Genomic DNA, 20,335 nt, shown 5'->3' with positions numbered 1-20,335 from the left:
GTTTATACTTATTTTGTATCTTGGAGATTTTCAGTAAGTTGTTTTTTTTAAATAAGAGGGATACAGATTTATTTTAATTACCTTTTCACCTTCACGTTTATAGAAATATTATATTAACCTATTTCAATTGAGCAAGAGTTGTTTCAAAAATTGAAACTAATTTCATGACTTTTGTCAAAGCATAAGCATATGTATGTACATAAAAAAGGAAGAATTAGATTAAATGCCGAGATTTATTAAAATATTGTTGTAGTTCTTTAATGTGAAAAGTTTTTGAACCCTAACAATTGCATTTTAAAATTTGGTTATGATTTCAACATTTGTCAAAACTTATTCAAGATTCATGCACATCAACCTTGAGGCTTAAAGCTCTGAACATACTCGTATTTGATATTATTTTGTGATGGTCAACCACATGCTTTTGTAAGTTGATGACTTGTCGTCCACAGGATACAGTAATTGCTTTAGAGGCAATCACCAAGTATGCTACAATTTTATCTAAAGATGATGTCGATCTTACGGTGCTAGCAGTCGCTTCAGAGTTCGAGGAGACATTCCTAGTAAGACCTGAAAACAATCTGCTTTATCAACGTCAGCATCTACCAGTGCTACCAACACAAGTTGAAATAATGGCTGAAGGGGATGGTTGTGCCCTAGTCCAGGTAAATCATAGATTGATGCTAAAGAAAATTAAATACCCCAGTTCATACATACATAATTATGTGTCTATATATGTGTGTGTGTGTGTGTCTTCTTACACCACATGCTATTACTTGTTACCTGTCAAGAATGTTCAGGGACAGAATAAAATATCACATTATTTCATTTAGCTTATTTGTGCCTTATGCTAAAATATTATACTAGAGATTTCTCATATGTCTTCAGGAAGACTAAATTATTTGAGATTGGTTTTCACTGTCACCATTATTTACTTATCCTTATGCACAGTGTGATAGAATAATGCAAGCATGAGCCTGATATATGAGACTGCATATCACCACAGTAACTGTTTTCCTGATTCTGGCATCTGTGGTGGAAGTGGATCAAGTGGCATTCATTTTGAGGCTCGGACCATACCATAGTGGCTTGTGGCAAAAGCACAATGATATGGCTTTCGAGCCGATTATCTCCATTCTTCCTTGTTAATGCTATGAGAAAGTAATGAAATGCCAGCCTCTTTTGTGTGTAGTGGTAGCGAGAACAGCGTACGCTGAACCTCGCCCGCTCAATAAAGATATATTATTATTATTATTATTATTAGGGGGCAAGGGGAGGCAGTTACCCTCCCCCCCAGTTTTTACCACTTTTTGGCCGCGCACTATGGCTTTTAATGATAAGTCTTTTCCACAAAGATCAAGTAAACTTTCCTTATCCTCCAGTTTTTGCACCCAGTCAGTAGCACTTATTTTTTTTTTTTTTTTGTTAACATTCTCGACAGGAAAGAATGGAATAATATATGTGCAAGTTCTGTCCCCAGTCTTTACTATGTGCATTTTAATGTATTTTAAAATGCACGCTTTAACACTATTTGCTGTAAAGAGTTTTTTTTGTGAGAGTTTATCATTTGAAATGGCATTCTATATTTGTGAATAAGTTAATACAAATAAAAACAAAACATATTTTGATGTTCACTGTTCAATGTAGAAATCTAAGAATGGAACAAGTTTAACCTGGACTTTAAGGCATGGCATGCCATTGCTCTACCAACTGTGGTATTGAGCCAATCCTGGTTTCATCTGATTTTTCATTTCCACTGTATGTGGTAATTATTGCAGTCAATACTGCTACATGATCTGTTGCCTTTGAAACATTGGTCATATTTATGTCAGCACTGAACTGAATATTACTTTACATTTGTTACATGCAGGAGTTGTACTATGTAGAAATTCGAGTGAAAAATACAGGTTCAACAATATTCAGTTCTGTGCTGGAGGTACTTGCCATTAATTCATCACTGTTTCAAGGGCAACAGATTTCGTTGTGGCACCACTGACTTAGACAATTTTTACACAGGTAATACAGGGGAACCTAAAAATCAAGCCAAACCAAGGCTGGCTCAGTAGCTCAATTGACAGAGCAATGTCATGGTTTGGCAGAGACCTAGTTCAAGTCCTGGTCAAACCTGCATTTTGTGCCTAAATTTCTACATAGTACATATCCTTTGTGTGTCTAAATGTAAGGTAATAATACTTCACTGATTTCAAAGGAATATACGATTGACATGTCACTGGAATATTGTTGTTTGACCCATTTCAATCTTTGAATTTGTTTTGAGTTCTAACAGGGATTAACGTAAGTTTCATGGTGGATGCAGTAAATGCCGTTTCAATTTTGCATACATAAAGTTTCATGTTTCCATGTTGCAATTTGGATGTTATTTTCCTATTAATTTCGAATGACCACTACCTTCATTAACAGAGGATACGTCATCTGGGATGGAGCGGAAAATAACATCCAGTTTGCAATGCGGAAACATGAAACTTTAGGTAAGCAATAACAAGTTTGTTCTTGATTAAAAGTTTCCTAATTATAGCCGTTATTATTAGTGTATATTATTTTAGGCTATATTGAAGTACAATGTGAAGACACCCAAAGGAAGTGATGCATTTAGTTTACAAGTTACCACAGAACCTGTTGCCTCTGTTGACCACTGCACAGTTCAAAGGCTTAAGCTGTGCATGAATTATAAGCTGGCTGATGGCGAATCAAATATGGCAGTTGTAGAAGTTGGTATGATATCTGGATATATGGTAGATAAATTGTCTCTTGAGAGCCTCAAACAGGATGAATCATTAAGTAAGTTATTGCAATGTTTCTTTCGTTTTATTTTCACCTCTGTGTTGCAATATTGAAATTGTGTATTTTGATGTTCTAAAAATTTATTTTGCCAGTCACTGTGGTGGAGTGGTTAGCACATTGTGCTGCAATGCCAAGGGTCCTGGGTTCGAATCCCAGCCTGGGCATGGATGTTTGTGAGTGTCCATTCATCAATTTCATCATATCGTCACTCATCCCCATCTTCGCAAATTAGCCAAAAGTGGCACAAAAAGCAAAGTAAAATAAATCAAATCAATCAATCAATCAATCAATTAAAAATTTGTTTTATTTTATTATGGGCTGACATCCATGGCAGAGTGGTTAACACAGCACCCTACAACTCAAGGGTCCTAGGTTCGAATCCTGGACCAGACATTTGTGTTATTTGTGAGTGTGTCTTCTTCAATTTCATCACTCATCCTCATCTTCGAGATAACCAAAAGTGGCAGAAGAGCGAAGTAAAATAACCTAATAGAATCAATCGGTTATTTGATCATGAATGTGTGCAAAATTAATCTGCTTATTTTTGAAGAATAAATGTGTTTTATTTATCATGAAAAATATTGGTTAGAAAGGACAGGTTATTAACATGAAACACGAGTTACCATATGCATGTTCAAGTAGTGCTTTCCTGAAAGCATAGTATCTAATGCTTTTAACTTGTAATTCTGAGATTCTGTGTTTGATTCCTGGTGGAGGCACAGATTTAGGTGCAGTACTGATAAAATGAGCTTGAGCCTCTTTAAGTAGCATGGCAAATTATTGGATAATATGAGCCAGTATTGTATTAATTTTTATCAACAAATGCAGGTGACATATCATGTGTTGCTTGTTATTTTGGTGTGTAATCTCCCTTTTGCATTTGCTTCACTGCACCCAGCATGTAGAAACTTAAATTTAACTTGCAGATGCTCTAGATACTGATTTACTTGTTATCCATTATTTCTAGGCTTATTTAAAAGAGCATGGATGAAAATGTCAGAAAAAAATATACTAATTTTCTTTGTATCCTTACAGATATTAAGAGATGGGAAGAAGACAAGGACAAAGTAAACGTGTATTTTGAAAGTCTTTCTGAAAAATTGATCTGTATTGCATTCCTTGTTGCTCAGGAATCAGAAGTAGAAAATCCTAAACCAGCTCAAGTCAAGTTATATGATTATTATCAGCAAGAACTGTCTATTTCTGTGGTATGTTCACTTTTCAACAAATTGTTACTACAAAGGCTGTCGCAGAGAAGGTGAGACTAATTCCTGTATAGGAAAACAGCGACCTCCATTGGCTAGCAAATGTACTAGGTTGAGAATTTGGTTCATTAGCTGCTGCTTGAGACCAAAATGAGCGCAATAGGTCAAAAAGTCGTGACTGCGTAACAGTTAAAAGACAAGCATGTACATGGACCTCTCCAAGAATCATTAAAATGAAAGAAAAAAATTACAAACCACAAAATTTTTATTCAGAATCAGCCATATCGAGTAGACGTACATTTTTTTCAGAATAGGCACCATTGACAGCTAAGCAAGCGTCCATACGCTCCTGCCACTTTGTGAATGTCTTTGAAAATTCGTCGTCAGGTAGCGAACTGAAGAAAATTTGTGCTGCGGTGATCACTTCTTTGTAAAGCGGCCTTTAAAAGTGGAAATAGCGAAAAGTCCGGGCTGTATGCTGTATGCTATGTGCACTTAGCACTCTCACAGACATATGCCTATCATCACGAATAATTGCTGCAACAGTATTCACTAGCATCTTGTTAATCACGGACGGTCATTGTCCAGGATGCGGAAGCAAAGAGCCTGATTCGTGCCCATCTTCAAACAACTTGTGCCATCGGTACACTGTGGCTCTACTCAGTCTGTCTTGATCGTCATATGCCTGTTGGAACATTGCATATGTTTCCGAAGCACTTTTCCCTAAACGCCAACAAAATTTTATGGCATGTTGCTGTTCATCTTGAATACTCATCGCGAAAAAGCAATATTATACACAAAAACCTGGAGGGATAAACGAAACACGTTCCACGTAAATCAACACAGCTGCTCACTAACGTGGTTTCGCAACATGTGACAACTTGCTACGGAAACAGAATGAGTCATCCTACACGACGCGACTAGTGCCGAAACCATAGGCAGTGTTGCCAAGCCAGGAAAAAATCTGCCTCACCTTCTCTGCGACAGCCTTTGTACAAATTACAACTGGAAATATCGATGTTGCGATGATGGCTTTATCCGAGAATCAATCACCTGTCAGTTTTATCAAATTGATACTTACCTAGGTATAAGTACACTGGAACCATGCTGAAAATACTTACATGCGGGAAAATTTAAAATTGAGGAAAATTTTATAGCAATTTACTATCTTGGGACCATCATGATTTTATGTATAATGTGTGAAAATGTAATACCAGGGATTAGCCAGAAGTGACAGAAAAAATATGTGCAATAAGAAAAATACAAATGAAATGTTTTAATTTTATATCAGATTGGTACACTGTTCATTTAATAAAGTCCATGAAATTTATATTGCAACTCTGTTGATATTTATTAGGGATGTGGTGGATATCAGTTTATTGGTAATCGGGCAGATAATTTTGCCAAATTAATATTTCTATGTAGTTATTAATTGATTTCACAATTGCACAAGTACCATTTTTGTTATTGTTAATATAAATTTTGAGGCATGAATCATGTTCCCTGGTTTTCGTAAAATAAGATTAATATCCAATGGAAAGTTTCTTTTTCTATGTCAAAAATCCACCAAAGTCAAGATCAAATATATTAAGGAGGTGAATAAATCATACAGCCAATCTATATTGCACAGGTATCAATAAAACACTTATATTGTGTGGAACCAATTTTACAGGAGAATAAAAATAAATATTACAAGTCTTGAACATCAGGACAATGCAAATCATATGCATATGAAAATTGGAAAGCTGTGGTGGTTCAGGTGCTAAAACATCTGACTGCTTTGTGGGAGACCCAGCTTCAATTCCTAGGGTGGGTGATTTCAGGAGGATTTTTCTCAGAAATGTTCCTGCATTAAGCAGCTGTGCAAGTTCACCCACTGTCTAAAAATGGGTGATAACTGGGGAGGGGGAGGTGTAGGCAGCCAGAGCATGGTGCTGATCACATCACCACCACAAATAGCCGAGATTATAAATGTGTGGGTCTCTGCTTCCACATGTCCGTATATGTGTTCACATACGATGCAATGTGCAGGGCGTAGGTGGCTTCATATGAGAATTAGAATACAAGCAATTTGGTATTTGATTTTATTCACAATGACAAAATGAAAAACAAGTGTAGTATATATGTGTTATGAAAAACTTAAACTACTGGTATATAAAAATTAGAAGATACTCAGCAACACACATTTAAAAATACTACATCACAAAGGAAAATATTAATAACTATATTTAATATTGCGGACATTTGCTTGGAACACACCAATATGGTTCCCCCTAGACCTAACCTGTTTCTATCATGACCATTTGTACCCAGCCTAACTCCTTTACATTTTATAAGGAGTGTGAAGGGACTTTAGAATCACCCTGTAGTTTACATTTTCTGTAAATCATTTTTTGTTGGCTCTAAATAATACTTCTATAAAATTGTAAGATGTTTTCTGGTGTTCATCAGTTCCTACAATACAGATACCAAATCCATTATTTTTTCAGGAGTATATTTTGGAGGACAAATGTGAATTTGAGAAGCTTCCCCATCCAGAGCCAATGCCTTTTGATGACATAATAGAACCTGTTCCAATTATTGTTCATAAAGCTGATGAAGGTAAATTTTAGTTCAGTCTTGACGTTGTGAAAAATTCTTGTGTTTACTTTATATGTGAATCAGATGATTGATTGATTGGTGGCGTTTTCTCCCATGTTATCTGGTTTACCACCCGTAAAGCAACTTTTTTCATGTATGTATTATAGAAATTGCCAGAAAATTTTAAGTTTACTTCTGTATTTATTTTACTTGCATGCCTGCATTAGTGTTTCCTTTCTTTATATCTAATTAATATGTAATAACAAATAAGAACGGTTGTGGTAAACAAGGTCAAATTTTCAGAATACACAACTGATTGATTGATTGAATTAAAATTTTTGGGTGCATCGCTGGGGTGGCACCAGGGGGCCACAAGGGGGTGCTTCTGCACCCCTTAATTTTCTTCAGCACCCCTATGTTCAACTGAAAATACTAACCTTTAGAGTGTCATATTATGTCATGTCATATTGAGTGCCAAAAGTTAGGTACTGAAGTAAGATCATTATTATTTTATTTTATTTATTTTCACCTATAACAGAGCTTTCGCTCCAATTACAATAGGCTTACATATATTGTAAACAATTAAAAAATACAATTTCAATAATACAAAACAAAAGAACAAATAGAGCAAATCTACACTAATCATTGATTAAAGAATACTAGCACAAATTTTATAGAAAACATAAATATGACATTTACAGAAGTGTAACAAGATACATATCTATATGCAGACATTGATATATACATATATAAACAAATGTACATACATACAGGCATAATTATATTTACAAACATACCTACGTATACAAAAAACATCTATAATTATTTGATTTGTTCATGACATTCTTTGAAGGACAGACAGAAATTGCTTGAATGGCATAGCAAAATCAAAGTCTTCATGGTTTCTGACTATTTCATTGTGTTTAATACATAATCTTAGAATGGGCGAATTCTGGTGCACTGTTGAGTGGGATTTGTTGTAATAAAGAGCCTGCCTGAACCGTAACATGTCCTTCTTAGCATTAAAGTTTAATGTTTGGAGGAGACTTGGACTGTCAACTAGCCCATTGACTAACTTATATAAGAATAATTGATCTGATACCACTCTTCTATTGTACAAAGGTGTAACATTGAATTCACTGAGTGTTTGTTTATATGATACCTGATCCTGAAAAGATTATCTTTTGTATTTTTTGTAATACAAGTACCACTAGATTTGGTTAATTTCAGTTTGTTTATGGCTTCATTGCATTCTGCGTTGGTGATAAAATCTGCCACCAACGCTGAGATACTATCATATCAGAGGATTCAGAGATGTTATATGTTGGAAGCATTATTGTATACAACAGGCAAGAAGCACTGAAAGAGATGCCGACAAACATATTTTCTTGCACTTTCCTGTACTGGCCGCAGCCTCTATAAAGATCAGTAGCCGTTTTTCTCCTTTCGTCAGCATTGATGTTGTGAATTTTTTCTTCTGTTGTTTCTCCAAGTGATCTCTTTGTGCTTTTCAATAATTGCCTGTAGCTTCATGTGAGTTATGTTTTTCTTCTTCTTTTTTTTGCATTGTTGATAAACGATTTATTTTCTGCTTACTTTCTCTTCCTTGCACTGGAGAAAAAATTTAAGCTTCTTTCAAGGTATCACCAGGCCGTGCTTGGGAAATTACTTTATGCGAGTTGTAACGTGAAGGGTAGTTTTCTTGTTGACACGTAACATGTCTAGTAAACATACCATTTCGGGCTTTTTCAAACATTGTTAAGGAAGAGCCCCAATGTTCACGAAGAAATTTTACAGTTCGTTGTTGGAGATAGTGCAGCAGAAGGAATTTTAACGAAGATGTAGTTGTTGTGCACTTCACGTTTTGTCCTGAAGTGGTAGACGGAAGGTACATACTATGTATTATGTACTGTACTATGTGTACCTTTATTTGTTACATTGAAAGGTTCAAAAATTGCATTTTTAGAGGCAATGATAATTTCATTTGGCATTTCACTACATAGTTCAATAAGACTGCAACATGTATCTGAATGTTTACACTATATGGCCACTTTCTTCGAGTATATGACTTAATACATATCATCATGGACGTCCAAGGGGAGGACAAGGGGGGCACAGCCTCTCTGTGAAATGGATGTCAATCGAAAGTTATATATTTCACACATATAATTTTATTTCAGTCAGTTATATATGTTAATCATTTTCGGTGATTAGGGGTGCAGTTGCCCCTGCTTTTTGCTATTTTTGCTCCCACACTATGCTAAACCTTATCTACCAAGGGAAAGTAACTGTCCTTGTCCCCCCCCCCCCCCTCACCAGTTTTGAAAGGTTGCATTCATGTTTCATGTTTTTGTTATTTTCAGCATCGCACCCCCTAAATTTCTTTCCAAACCTCATCAGTACCCGTAGATGATTAATCCTGGTGCCGCTGCTGGTGCATTAGCATATATGGTCATTTTACACCCTTCAATATATGTGGGGAAAATCCCCTTATCTAAAAACCTTTACCTGGAAGTTGAAAGAGGAGTGTAAAAAGCCCCTTGATGAAGGTTAAAAGTGCAGGTTGTAAAGGAACCTGCACAGGACAAACACAACACATTAAAAACGTAAGGACACAGTAAAAAAATTTCCTCATAGAGAGAGTGGAAAAGGCCCGCTCTTGTTACAAAGCTAAAAACATTAGTTAAAACACTTTCATCATCATCTCCCAACATGGATAAATCACTAGAAAGGTTAAAACTTTGCCTAAGAAAATTGAAATCTGCACATTCAAGAAAGATGTATCGAACATTCAAAAATACATTACAAACACAGCTCAGCAGTTCATCCAGCCTTGAAATTAATATTGATAATGACAAGACCCTCACTTATGGACACCATTTCTGCAACAAATACAAACTAACATATGCAGGCCAGCAGACAAACTGTAGTTACAGCACACCTAGCACTAAATTCAACATGAACTTACCCACATATTATTATTATTATTATTAGCAGCAGCAGCACAAGAATATGTAGAGATAACTCATCTTCATGCTTCTACAGAATGTAATTATTTTATGTTTATACCTAAAATGAAAACACTTTTATCTACTTCCAATAGGTTCTGATGCAAGGCAACCATTTGCAGTCATCCCTCCTATTCTGAATGGACCAAACCGGACCTCATTTCCAGATATTTCAAATGTGGGAGAAGATTCTTTTCCAAGATTTATTCGACCTACGTGGCCACCTGCAGGTAAATTATGCAGTAAATATAAAGATATTTCAGTACAGTAGTATTTTTTAAACATACTAAATTGACATAGAATCTGAAAGTCAAATAAGATTGTTCCCATACATTTTCCTAAATTGTACATGAAATGGAAAATATTCAATTCCTTGGCCTGGCTGCACGATCACAGTAGGAGAAAATGGCTACTTAGGGTCAGTTTTTCAATGTATAATTAAGGTATATCATGCAAGAGTCTCTACGCAGGCCTCTCATTAAGTGCTGTACCTGTATGTTGAGCTACGAGCGCATACCATAGCGCTAACCCATCCCTGCAATTTATCAGGTGGGAGTCCCTACTTACGGCGTTCATTCTCTATGTATGCATCTCTGTCTGGCTCTATGCAACTCTCTCTTGAACGAGTCAGAACCTGGTATTTATACCTCCGGCAAAACTGGCCTGCCCCCAACCACCAGGGAAAAGGCCCTTTTGTTACCTTTTAAACTAGAAAGCTGTTGGGGGAAAAGTAACCGTTGACTTCCCCGGCTACCGAGCAAGAGGCAACTTTGACAAGAGCATTTACAAACATACAAATTTGGCACATATATTTTCCATTTTACAGCTGTGTGCGTCAAAAGCCACATATTTAAACACCAGGTTGTGTGCCAATCGATGTGGTTTGAAACTATTCTAAGATTAGGGTCAGTTTTTCAATATAATTAAGGTTTATATATTTCTGTACTTCAGCATTGCCAACACACTATGTATTTTGAAGTGCGAACTTAGGATTGGCTAACTGGCACTTACATACACATTGAAAAACCCGGTGCTGGTTAAGACTGGTGATTATCTCGAACTGTCAGATAGTTAAAGAAAAGATTAACTGGACATTGAAAAGACGGTCCTTAGTGGTGTACGCTGAGTCAAGATCTGAGCTATCTCACAGTAATGTAGTGTTGGCATTGAAAAAGTGAGCAGGTGAAGGACCACCAACTCCTAAAGCACCATCATCTCATTGAAATGAAGAGTTTTATGCACATCTACTAATCAGTTGCTGTTCTGTATTTAATCTCTGGCTTCAGGCTTTGCTGATAGTCTAGCTAGCCTATTCTATGTAGCTAGGTCTGAATAGAACATCTACTAGATCTTATTGTATGTACGTATCTGATATCAGAAAGATATCAGTCTCAATTTATTCTCTTAAACAATAACATTCCCTTCAGAACTCATTTATTCGCAATTTTTTTTATTTTTGCAATGTACTTCTTTTTTAAAAATATATAACATGCCTATTATTAAAAATATTGGCTACTCACCGGGAATTCTGCATGAATTATTGGCTCCAGGAATTATGTGTGAAATCTGCTTGAATTTTTATCCGAAGATGTGAAAAATTGCAACTTTTATTAATCCAAATCCTATTGAATTTATACATATTTATAAATGCTCTGAGGCAAATTTTTCAGAGTTTAGTTTTTATTTTTATCCAGGAAGGAAAATAAAACAGAATTCTCTCAACTCATTTACTTTGTTAGTGTCTTTTGCAGAACAATGTCGGACAAACGGAATATAAGATATCTTGAAGATGATTATGTAAATTTTAGTCTGAAATTCTTATACAATTAACAATTTTTCATAGATTAGAATAGAAACTGTAACATATGTGACTTGTGTTTGTAGATATATTTCGAGTCTTAGTATGTAAAGTGGCAATGTTAAATCCGCACTTTAAACTAAATATTTTAAATATATATCCCGTTTAATTTGATTAGAATTTTTGGATACATTGGAATCACACACCCTTTATATTCTCAATATATTTGTGTGTGTATGTGTGTGGGTGGTGAGAGACAGTAATACGTAAGTTGAAATAGAGAAACATGTGCTTGTAGCAGGCACGGTTGGCTGTATAGCACAAATGTGCAGTGAACCACCAGTAATATACAAAATAAACAATAACTGAGATGTTCATAAGCGTATAGTGGCAAATTCTCTTAGTGAGAAGAAGAACCCGCGTCCCAGAGCCACTCAGCTCCCCTCTAGTTCCGTTTGGTGCAAAGTCTCCGCTGAACCTCCTCAAGGCAACCCCTACCATGCTAAAAGCATAGGACGGCTAGCAGAAGCTCGACACATACATATGGCGAAAATACATGCAGTCGGATACTCCAGGAAGGTCGTCGAGTCAAAACGGACATGTGCAGTTCGTAGTAACACCAGCGAGCTGGAGTGAACCACACTCTTCTCTCTTCCAGTGTTGCACTATGTGTTTCAATTTGAATTGATTTGGCATTCTCTTTGTATTATTTATATTTTACAAGACTTACTAGATTAATGAAGAGGGTGTAATGTAAATGTAGAGGTGACCCCAAACGAAAGCTAGAAATAAAGATGATGGGACAAATAAGATAAATATGATAGAAAACAACTTGCCTACACATTCAGAATTTTTTTTCTTTAAGATGGAAACACTTCAGGAGGAAGGAGCCGAAATGTCAAAAATAGCATGAGGGCGAGGGGTCGCTTATCGGACAAGACTTAAACAACCTTTTGGTCTTCTTATGTCAGACTGAACGCTTTTGTTGACATGTTAGGCTTTTTAGGTTTAGTTGTCTTAGAATATATACACTGCAATTTCCGGGGCTTTACCGTGCTTGACCAAAAATGTAGTATTTACTCTTTATTCAAGCCTAACCTAACAATGAAGGCATTTCGCACTTACGGCAGAAGACGACCAAAAAGTTGTTTGGGTTTCGTTCGATCAGTTATACTCTAGCACGAGAGGGTGTTCGAGGGGACATGCGCGATTGACTTTGTTACGTGTCATTGTCTCCATACTTGTTAGTTTGTTTTGAAGTGCGTGGGTGGTGATTGAAATATATTTGGCGTGGTGATACGTTGAGTGGAGTGAGGTGGATTGTGTATTGGAAGGAGTGTAGTTGTTGCTGTGCGAGAAGTTAACTTATTGCATATGCATAGAATAGAATCAAATCGCTTTGATTTAGCGATATACTTTCGAATAGTTATATAAGAATTATCTTGTAATCAAGGAGTCTTGGGTTCGATTACTGATACATACTCATTTTAGCAGGCAGAGATTTGTATTTTTAACTGTAGGTTCAGGATCCAGTTCCAATAATATAGTCTTATTTGACAGTGGTGGGACCAGAAAAGAGTTGGCAAGAGTGGAAGAGGCAAAATTGAGGCGAGAATATTTTCTGAATTCAGAAACCCCTAAAGACAATACCATACGAAAATCTTAAATTAAAATGATCGCCCCTACACACACACACACACATATTTGGTGCTGTCACTGTTATCTGAACATAAAGCAAATTAACATTGTCAGTAATCTACCGGCCAAAATTTGATAATTTTCCCAGTACTATCTATATGAACCAAAGCGTGTAGTGTCTCAAAAGGTTTAGATAAGTCCACTTTGCATAATTTTGGTGAATCCCCAGGAAAATTATGCATGAGCCGCGCCTGGCTTGAATTTTTTTGAAAATCCACCTTGAAAACTGGGAATTATACTTGAATTTTATCGTGGTCCTAGAGTAGCCACCCCGAAATAATTATGGTATTATTTTGGAACAAAGCACTGAAAGGTTCACATTATTTGTATGTAATGTGATATTTTCAATTCTGTTGAGTGTTCAATATGTACTATGATTAACATTAGTATTGACTTACTGAAAAGTTAGTGAACATTTCAATGCCCTTGGTGCTCGAGCTAGTTTGAGCGCTTGATCTCACCATCGATGGTTCCAGGTTTGAGTGTGGGCATGAGTGTTTCATTGTGAGTGCTCCTTCATCAATTTCATTTTATCATTAATTGTCATTATTGCGGCATAAAATAAATGGAAAATAAGAAAGATGTAAAATTGTGAAAATTTAAGTTTCAGCAAGGAATTGAACCAGGGTTTTTGACATGCCATGTACTATAAAGTTAATATCTTGCTTTGCTCTAAATTATACTACTTGAATATCTCTGTATGCTTTGTCCAGGTTTTCTGCAACGTAAAGTTCATGTTGTTACCTTTAGATATGTGACAACTAGTGCCATCTGCCTGTAATACAGAAAACTATTCATTAGTATCCACATTAGAAGTACTGATTCCTTTCTAGTTTATTTTTTGGTAGAAAAGATAAAAGAAATCTGTGAATAAACACTCCTCACCAATTCAACGGTTCTGAGCTTTTTCACGACAAAGCTGATTAGAAGTTGATAACTGTACTTACAATTAGAATTATTTTGTGACAGCATGGCTAACTCTTAACCCTTTTCAATCTGTATGTGAGAAATTTTATATGTATGTTAAAATTGTAACTAACCTTTACCAGTAAAAGATTGTTTGATTCATTTTTTATGTCCTCTCTCATAAATAGGCCCAGTAATTTTTGGAGCCGTAGGTGAAGGTCTCAACCCCAACTTTACAAATGTGGATCATGAACTAGATGTTCCTGATGGAATAGAAGGACCACTTCCTGTATTTGTTCAGGGTGATGGTAAATATTAATTTACATACATACTTTCATGTACTCCCCTCCCCTTCTCTGTCACCCTCTTACACTCAATACTCACTCACTCATTTACTCACAAAACTCAGTGTCATTTATTGGGTACAGTTTTGTGATTTCTTTCAAATAGAATGCATAGTTTAGGAGGGGAGTGGGGATCAATTTATAAATATTTTAAATACACTACCGTAAATTTAAAGCTTTGGAGATGAATTTTGTACAGCCACTAGATACTTCTGTAACTGATCTCATATTGCATTTGATTTAAATCAATCAAAGTACTTCAAGATGGTGGACTTTAAACCCATAAAGCTTCGGAAACACATTTTGCGTGGTTGATGCCCAGTAGAGATTTTTTTTCTTGTTACAAATTCTCTGTTAATACCTAATACAACACGCCAATTGATAAACACTGTCTTAGACTGACAAATAATTAATATAAATATAAATTTGCCAGTTGCTACGCCCCTTGTGGGTACGTACTTAAATGTTATTTACCACGGCTACAGATATCTTAATCTCAGGGGGATAGGTTCTTTGTTTGAGAATTCCAAATAAGAAAGCGTTTTATAGCCAAGAGGATATAGTTAAATGCGGATCTTTATTCTGAGAACTATACAAAATACAGAGAAAATATATATATATATATATATACAGGGTGACTGGTAATTAGATGTATTCCCTGAAAGGGGTTAAAGTAGAGACAATTTGCAATAAATTTGACCATATGATACCCCGTCCGAAAATTAGTAGTTTTCGAGATAATCGAATTTCTTTTGTTTTTTTAAAAAATGACAATTTTCCACATAAAAACATGAATTGAGAAAAAACTGCGCAGTGTATGGAACTTATTTCAGCGTTTTCTGATAGCTAACGAATAAGTGGTTCATTGAAAAAAAAGTTTTTCCCAAATAACCATCACATGTAAGTACCGGGTGGGTCTAAACTTACAAGTGATGATAAAAAAATGCACTCTTAGTTTACTTGGCAATGTATTAATAACAAAAATGGTATGACACGAAGCGTACAAATTACTTAAATTACTTCCTTGTGTCATCTGCTATCCAACAAGGAACAAATGTTGCTAACATTCACATTTGTGTACAAGAAATAATACTTGGATCCCACTTTAAACTGTAGGTCCAGTCCCGATTAGCCTAACTGTGCATAAAGTGGACTTAAAACACCAAATCAAATCAAACCAAGAAATAATACTTCATTCATCTTCATGTGAATGGAATCAATGAACAATACAATTAAAGAACATTACACGTCTTGCTCAAAGTGGGCGCCTTCGTTACGAATGCAGGCACGCAGGTTTTTACGGACATTTGGTCTCTTAACTCGTGATGTGATGGTGTCCTTGATGTGTTGACCAGCTGTTAAAATCCTCTCCCTGAGCTCTTCTTGCAAGTTTACAGGTGTCTTGTCATGTGGCTCCAAATGTAGAAGTCCCAAAGCGTCAAATCGGGGGATCAAGCCGGCCAGGGAAACAGGCCACCTCGGCCAATCCATTTCTTTGGGTAATTTTCATCCAGCCACTGTCGCACGCCCAGGCAGAAGTATGGATGGGCGTCATCCACAATCATTTGATCGAGCCATTTTTCCTGCCCCAAATCTTAAATGACATCACTTATGAACATTTTTTGAGGAATGTTGTTGGAGGATGTGCCTCTAGCTACAAGACGTGACATGATTTATCAGCATGATACTGCCCAGCTCGATCCCCCAATCGATTTGACGCTTTGCGACTTCTACATTTGGAGCCACATGACAAGACACCGGTAAACTCGCAAGAAGAGCTCAGGGAGAGGATCTTAACAGCTGGTCAACACATCAAGGACACCATCACATCACGAGTTAAGAGACCAAATGTCCGTAAAAACCTGCGTGCCTGCATTCGTAACGGAGGTGCCCACTTTGAGCAAGACGTGTAATGTTCTTTAATTGTATTGTTCATTGATTCCATTCACATGAAGATGAATGAAGTATTATTTCTTGTACACAAATGTGAATGTTAGCAACATTTGTTCCTTGTTGGATAGCAGATGACACAAGGAAGTAATTTAAGTAATTTGTATGCTTCGTGTCATACCATTTTTGTTATTAATACATTGCCAAGTAAACTAAGAGTGCATTTTTTTATCATCACTTGTAAGTTTAGACCCACCCGGTACTTACATATGATGGTTATTTGGGAAAAACTTTTTTTTTCAATGAACCACTTATTCGTTAGCTATCAGAAAACGCTGAAATAAGTTCCATACACTGCGCAGTTTTTTCTCAATTCATGTTTTTATGTGGAAAATTGTCATTTTTTTAAAAAAACAAAAGAAATTCGATATTCTCGAAAACTACTAATTTTCGGACGGGGTATCATATGGTCAAATTTATTGCAAATTGTCTCTACTTTAACCCCTTTCAGGGAATACATCTAATTACCAATCACCCTGTATATATGTATAATCGAAAAGGCTTCTTCTCCTTTGGTTATCAAAAAGGCTTCTTCTTCTTTGATTATCGAAAAGGCTTCTTCTTCTTTGACTATCGACAAGGCTTCTTCTTCTTTGATTATCGTAAGGCTTCTTCTTCTTTTATTATCAAAAAGGCTTCATCTTCTTTTAATATGGAAAAGGCATCTTCTTCTTTTATTATCAAAAAGGCTTCTTCTTTTAATATGGAAAAGGCTTCTTCTTCTTTTATTCTCAAAAGTGCTTCTTCTTCTTTGATAATCAAAAAGACTTCTTCTTTTAATATGGAAAAGGCTTCTTCTTCTTTTCTTCTTTTAATTTATTATCTTTCTTTTTTAAAGCATAATCTTATTTATGCGCTCGCTTTCCCCGCTTCTTTGGCAAACAATACAAGCTATACTTGTAGAAAGAGTAGGGTCGACTAAACTGACAATAGCGCCACCTCCTATTTTACGAACAAAGGGGGATAACCAGGATCGCTAATAACAAGCGCTACCAATGCCCAGTGTAACTAATAAAGAGCGCAACCATAAAGTGCTTCGGGGCGTCTAATTTGACACAGCACCACCGGGGACAAACAACCAAAACACTGACGATGTTCTCCTCGTCAGAGAAATCAAAAGAGATAGATTTCTGAATTCGTTCGCTTACTTAATAACTTTCCTAAACGTTTCATATGCGGCCATATTCTTAATTATTTTAATTTACTATATACAACATTCTATTTATTTCTTTTATAGTATTTGAACTCTTCTTTTATATATTTCTCAATTTACTATAATATATATAATCCCACTTCTCCGCTCTAAGTTTTTTTTATAATTTCCTTTGCTCCTCTTTATATAGCGTGCTGCCATCTCTCGTCAATTCCGAGAAACCATTCCTCCTTGCAACCTTCATTGTGTCATCGAAACTGGCATGTGACACAATATCCCCCTTCTTGAGGATGAAAGATTTATATATTGGAAAGTTCATTTGTAAATTTATAAATTTTTACACTTTACATCTCATTTGACTCTTCTCAGTGGCTCTCATTTCTACTGCTTACATTACTTTTCACTTTCTCTGTGCAATTATATCTCCTGGCATGCAGCATTTTTCCTCATCTCTCTATTTCTCTCTTCTTTCTATTTTCGTTTCTAGATATCTTATCACCACGTTCCGGAAATATTCGTGACCTCTTAAGTTATTTTTAAATACAAAATATAATTCTTCAATAGTTCATCTCCTGCAAGTCTGCTCGTCTAATCTCTCCAAGATAGTCTTTACCTGATGATGTCCTGCCAAAATAGTAATTTTCGTTTAACCCTTTTCTTCTTTCAGCAATCTTTCTACACATTATGAGTTAGCTCAGATTTTTCCATTTCAAGGAACTCTCTCTCTGAGTTGACCATCCAAGTGTTTCCATCAGCTACAATAATTCTTCACATCAGCCTGAATTTCATATCAGCATGTATCTAGATATACAGGGAGGTTATTGCAGCATGCCACCGCTTCAGCGTCGGCCGCTTGCCGGCCCAGTCATGCAACAGGTGCCGGCAAATTGCGTAACAGATAGCCCGTTACACAAACCGCTTGTTTTGTAATGTTTCCACTTTTCACAATTATAGTTACAATTACAACTTAAATAAGCACGTACCTTGCCGCAAGGATGCTGGAAAAGGTGTCCTCTAAAATACAAATATTTCTGGCACTTTATTTTTGACATGTAATCTTTCTTAGACACCGCTTCAGCGTCGGCCGCTTGCCGGCCCAGTCATGCATCAGGTGCCGCCAAATTGCGTAACAGATAGTCCGTAACAGAAACAGCATTGCGGCGCATAAAGCAAACCGAAAGTGTAAAATTATATTTAAAACTAATAATAATGATGATCACTAACCTTCTGTGTTATAAATGATGTTGAAAATGACCTCCTTCAACACCAATACATTTCCGGCATCTGCGTATGAAATTCCTCTGAACATCCATAAGCTCCTCAGGTGTGATTCTGGCAATTTCTCTTCTTATATTTTCTTTTAAATCCTCTATTGTACGCGGGTTATTCTGATACACTTTGTTTTTTAATGTTCCCCATAAATAATAATCACAAGGAGTAAGATCGGGGCTACGAGAGGGCGACAACTCAGTACTGATAATTCTGTCCTCAAAAATCTCGGCAATAAAATTAAGTGATTCATAAGCAGTGTGAGCAGTAGCAGAGTCCTGCTGAAAAAATGACTGCTGGCATTCAATGTCCGTTAATTGTTCAAAAAATGGTTGTAGTATGTCTCTTCGATACCTTTCACCATTGATAGTACCTTCATAAAAAATAGGCCCTATTATTCTGTGCGCATTCAAACCACACCACACACCAATTTTTGCAGGATGGAGCGGAACTTCATGCACAAGGTCAGGTTTTTCTGCGCTCCAATAGCGATTGTTTTGTGAAATAACTCGGCCATTCAATTCGAACCAAGCTTCGTCTGAAAATATGATTAATTCTGGATTTACTCTGCCAGCAACAATATTATCCAGCATCCAGTTACAGAATCGAACTCTAGTCGCGTGATCGCGCGGTTGCAATTCATGAACCACTGTAATTTTGTAGGGTTTTAATCTAAGTAATTTAGTGGCATTTCGTGCTGAGGATTTTGAAATGCCTGTTTCCTGAGCAAGCCGACGGAGGGATTTTTTTTGGAGTATGTTCAAGTCGTTCACCAATTTCGTCTAGCTTTTCTTCCGTAAGAACACGTCGTCTGGAAACACGTTTCTTAGGTTCAAGAGATCCTGTCTCTCGTAATCTTTTAACGAGGTTGTAAACAGTATGTCTGTCCGGAACAGGATTGCCAGGAAATTTTCTTGCGAATCGCCTGACTACTTTTCTGCAAGAGTTCGTTTTCACGTAAGTATCGTACATAAAAACTCTTTGTTCAAGACTATATTTGTTTGGCGGCATAACTAATGAATGAATAACAATTAACACACGATAAAGCACTAGCACTGAACAACACGAGTACTGATAAACGCAAATCGAAGTGAACACGTCTAAACAACTGGTAACCGACAGCTGTCGCATTCGCGTAGTATCGACAGGCTTCTCGCGGCTTACCACTACTCCGATAAGCCGCTATCGCTCTTGCGACATCTGAGGAATTTCGCTTCTAGCGTCGGCTCTATAGACACTGGATGGACCAAATTTTGAGGGAAGCACAACAAAAGACTACTCTATGAGGATATGTAATGCTCCTGCCGCAACTTTGAAAAAAAAAAAAATATGGAAATTACGACGTTCAGAAATTTTGCGTAATTACGGGGAAAATAGAACTTTGGGATTTGGCCCCCGTTTCCCCCTGGACTCACAATTGTCGGAATTTACATAAAATGTTGCTTTTTGTTCATTCTTACATTTAGAATTTAAATTTCTTAAAAAGATGCAGTTGTTGAGCAGTTATAGCCTTTTATATTCAGTTTATCCCATAGTAGCAAAAGGGGAAAAGTGCTTATTTCAAATGGCGCTCTCAGAAAGAAAAACGCACACAGTGTATGATCGCTACTTTACTTCAAAAATAT

General features: G+C 36.4%; 1 protein-coding gene across 3 annotated transcripts in view; it reads left to right on the top strand.

The window, feature by feature from the left end:
- The window catches only part of LOC145994643 (murinoglobulin-1-like), a 164,140-nt gene that overhangs the window by 134,265 nt on the left and 9,540 nt on the right, over nt 1–20,335 (top strand). For 2 of the 3 annotated variants that reach the window (XM_083130739.1, XM_083130741.1), the window contains exons 23-28: nt 450–662; nt 2,562–2,796; nt 3,835–4,007; nt 6,494–6,605; nt 9,688–9,822; nt 14,183–14,302. In XM_083130739.1, the coding sequence (XP_082986865.1) occupies nt 450–662; nt 2,562–2,796; nt 3,835–4,007; nt 6,494–6,605; nt 9,688–9,822; nt 14,183–14,302 (988 nt within the window). The remainder of the gene's footprint in view (nt 1–449; nt 663–2,561; nt 2,797–3,834; nt 4,008–6,493; nt 6,606–9,687; nt 9,823–14,182; nt 14,303–20,335) is intronic. The other variant, XM_083130742.1, reaches the window with a different exon arrangement.

Source organism: Lepisma saccharinum, chromosome 11 (genome assembly GCF_977018435.1).
Source record: "Lepisma saccharinum chromosome 11, izLepSacc3.1, whole genome shotgun sequence".
Lineage (NCBI taxonomy): Eukaryota > Metazoa > Arthropoda > Insecta > Zygentoma > Lepismatidae > Lepisma > Lepisma saccharinum.
Note: the sequence above shows the minus strand (reverse complement) of the source record. Positions and strands in the feature narration are given on the sequence as shown.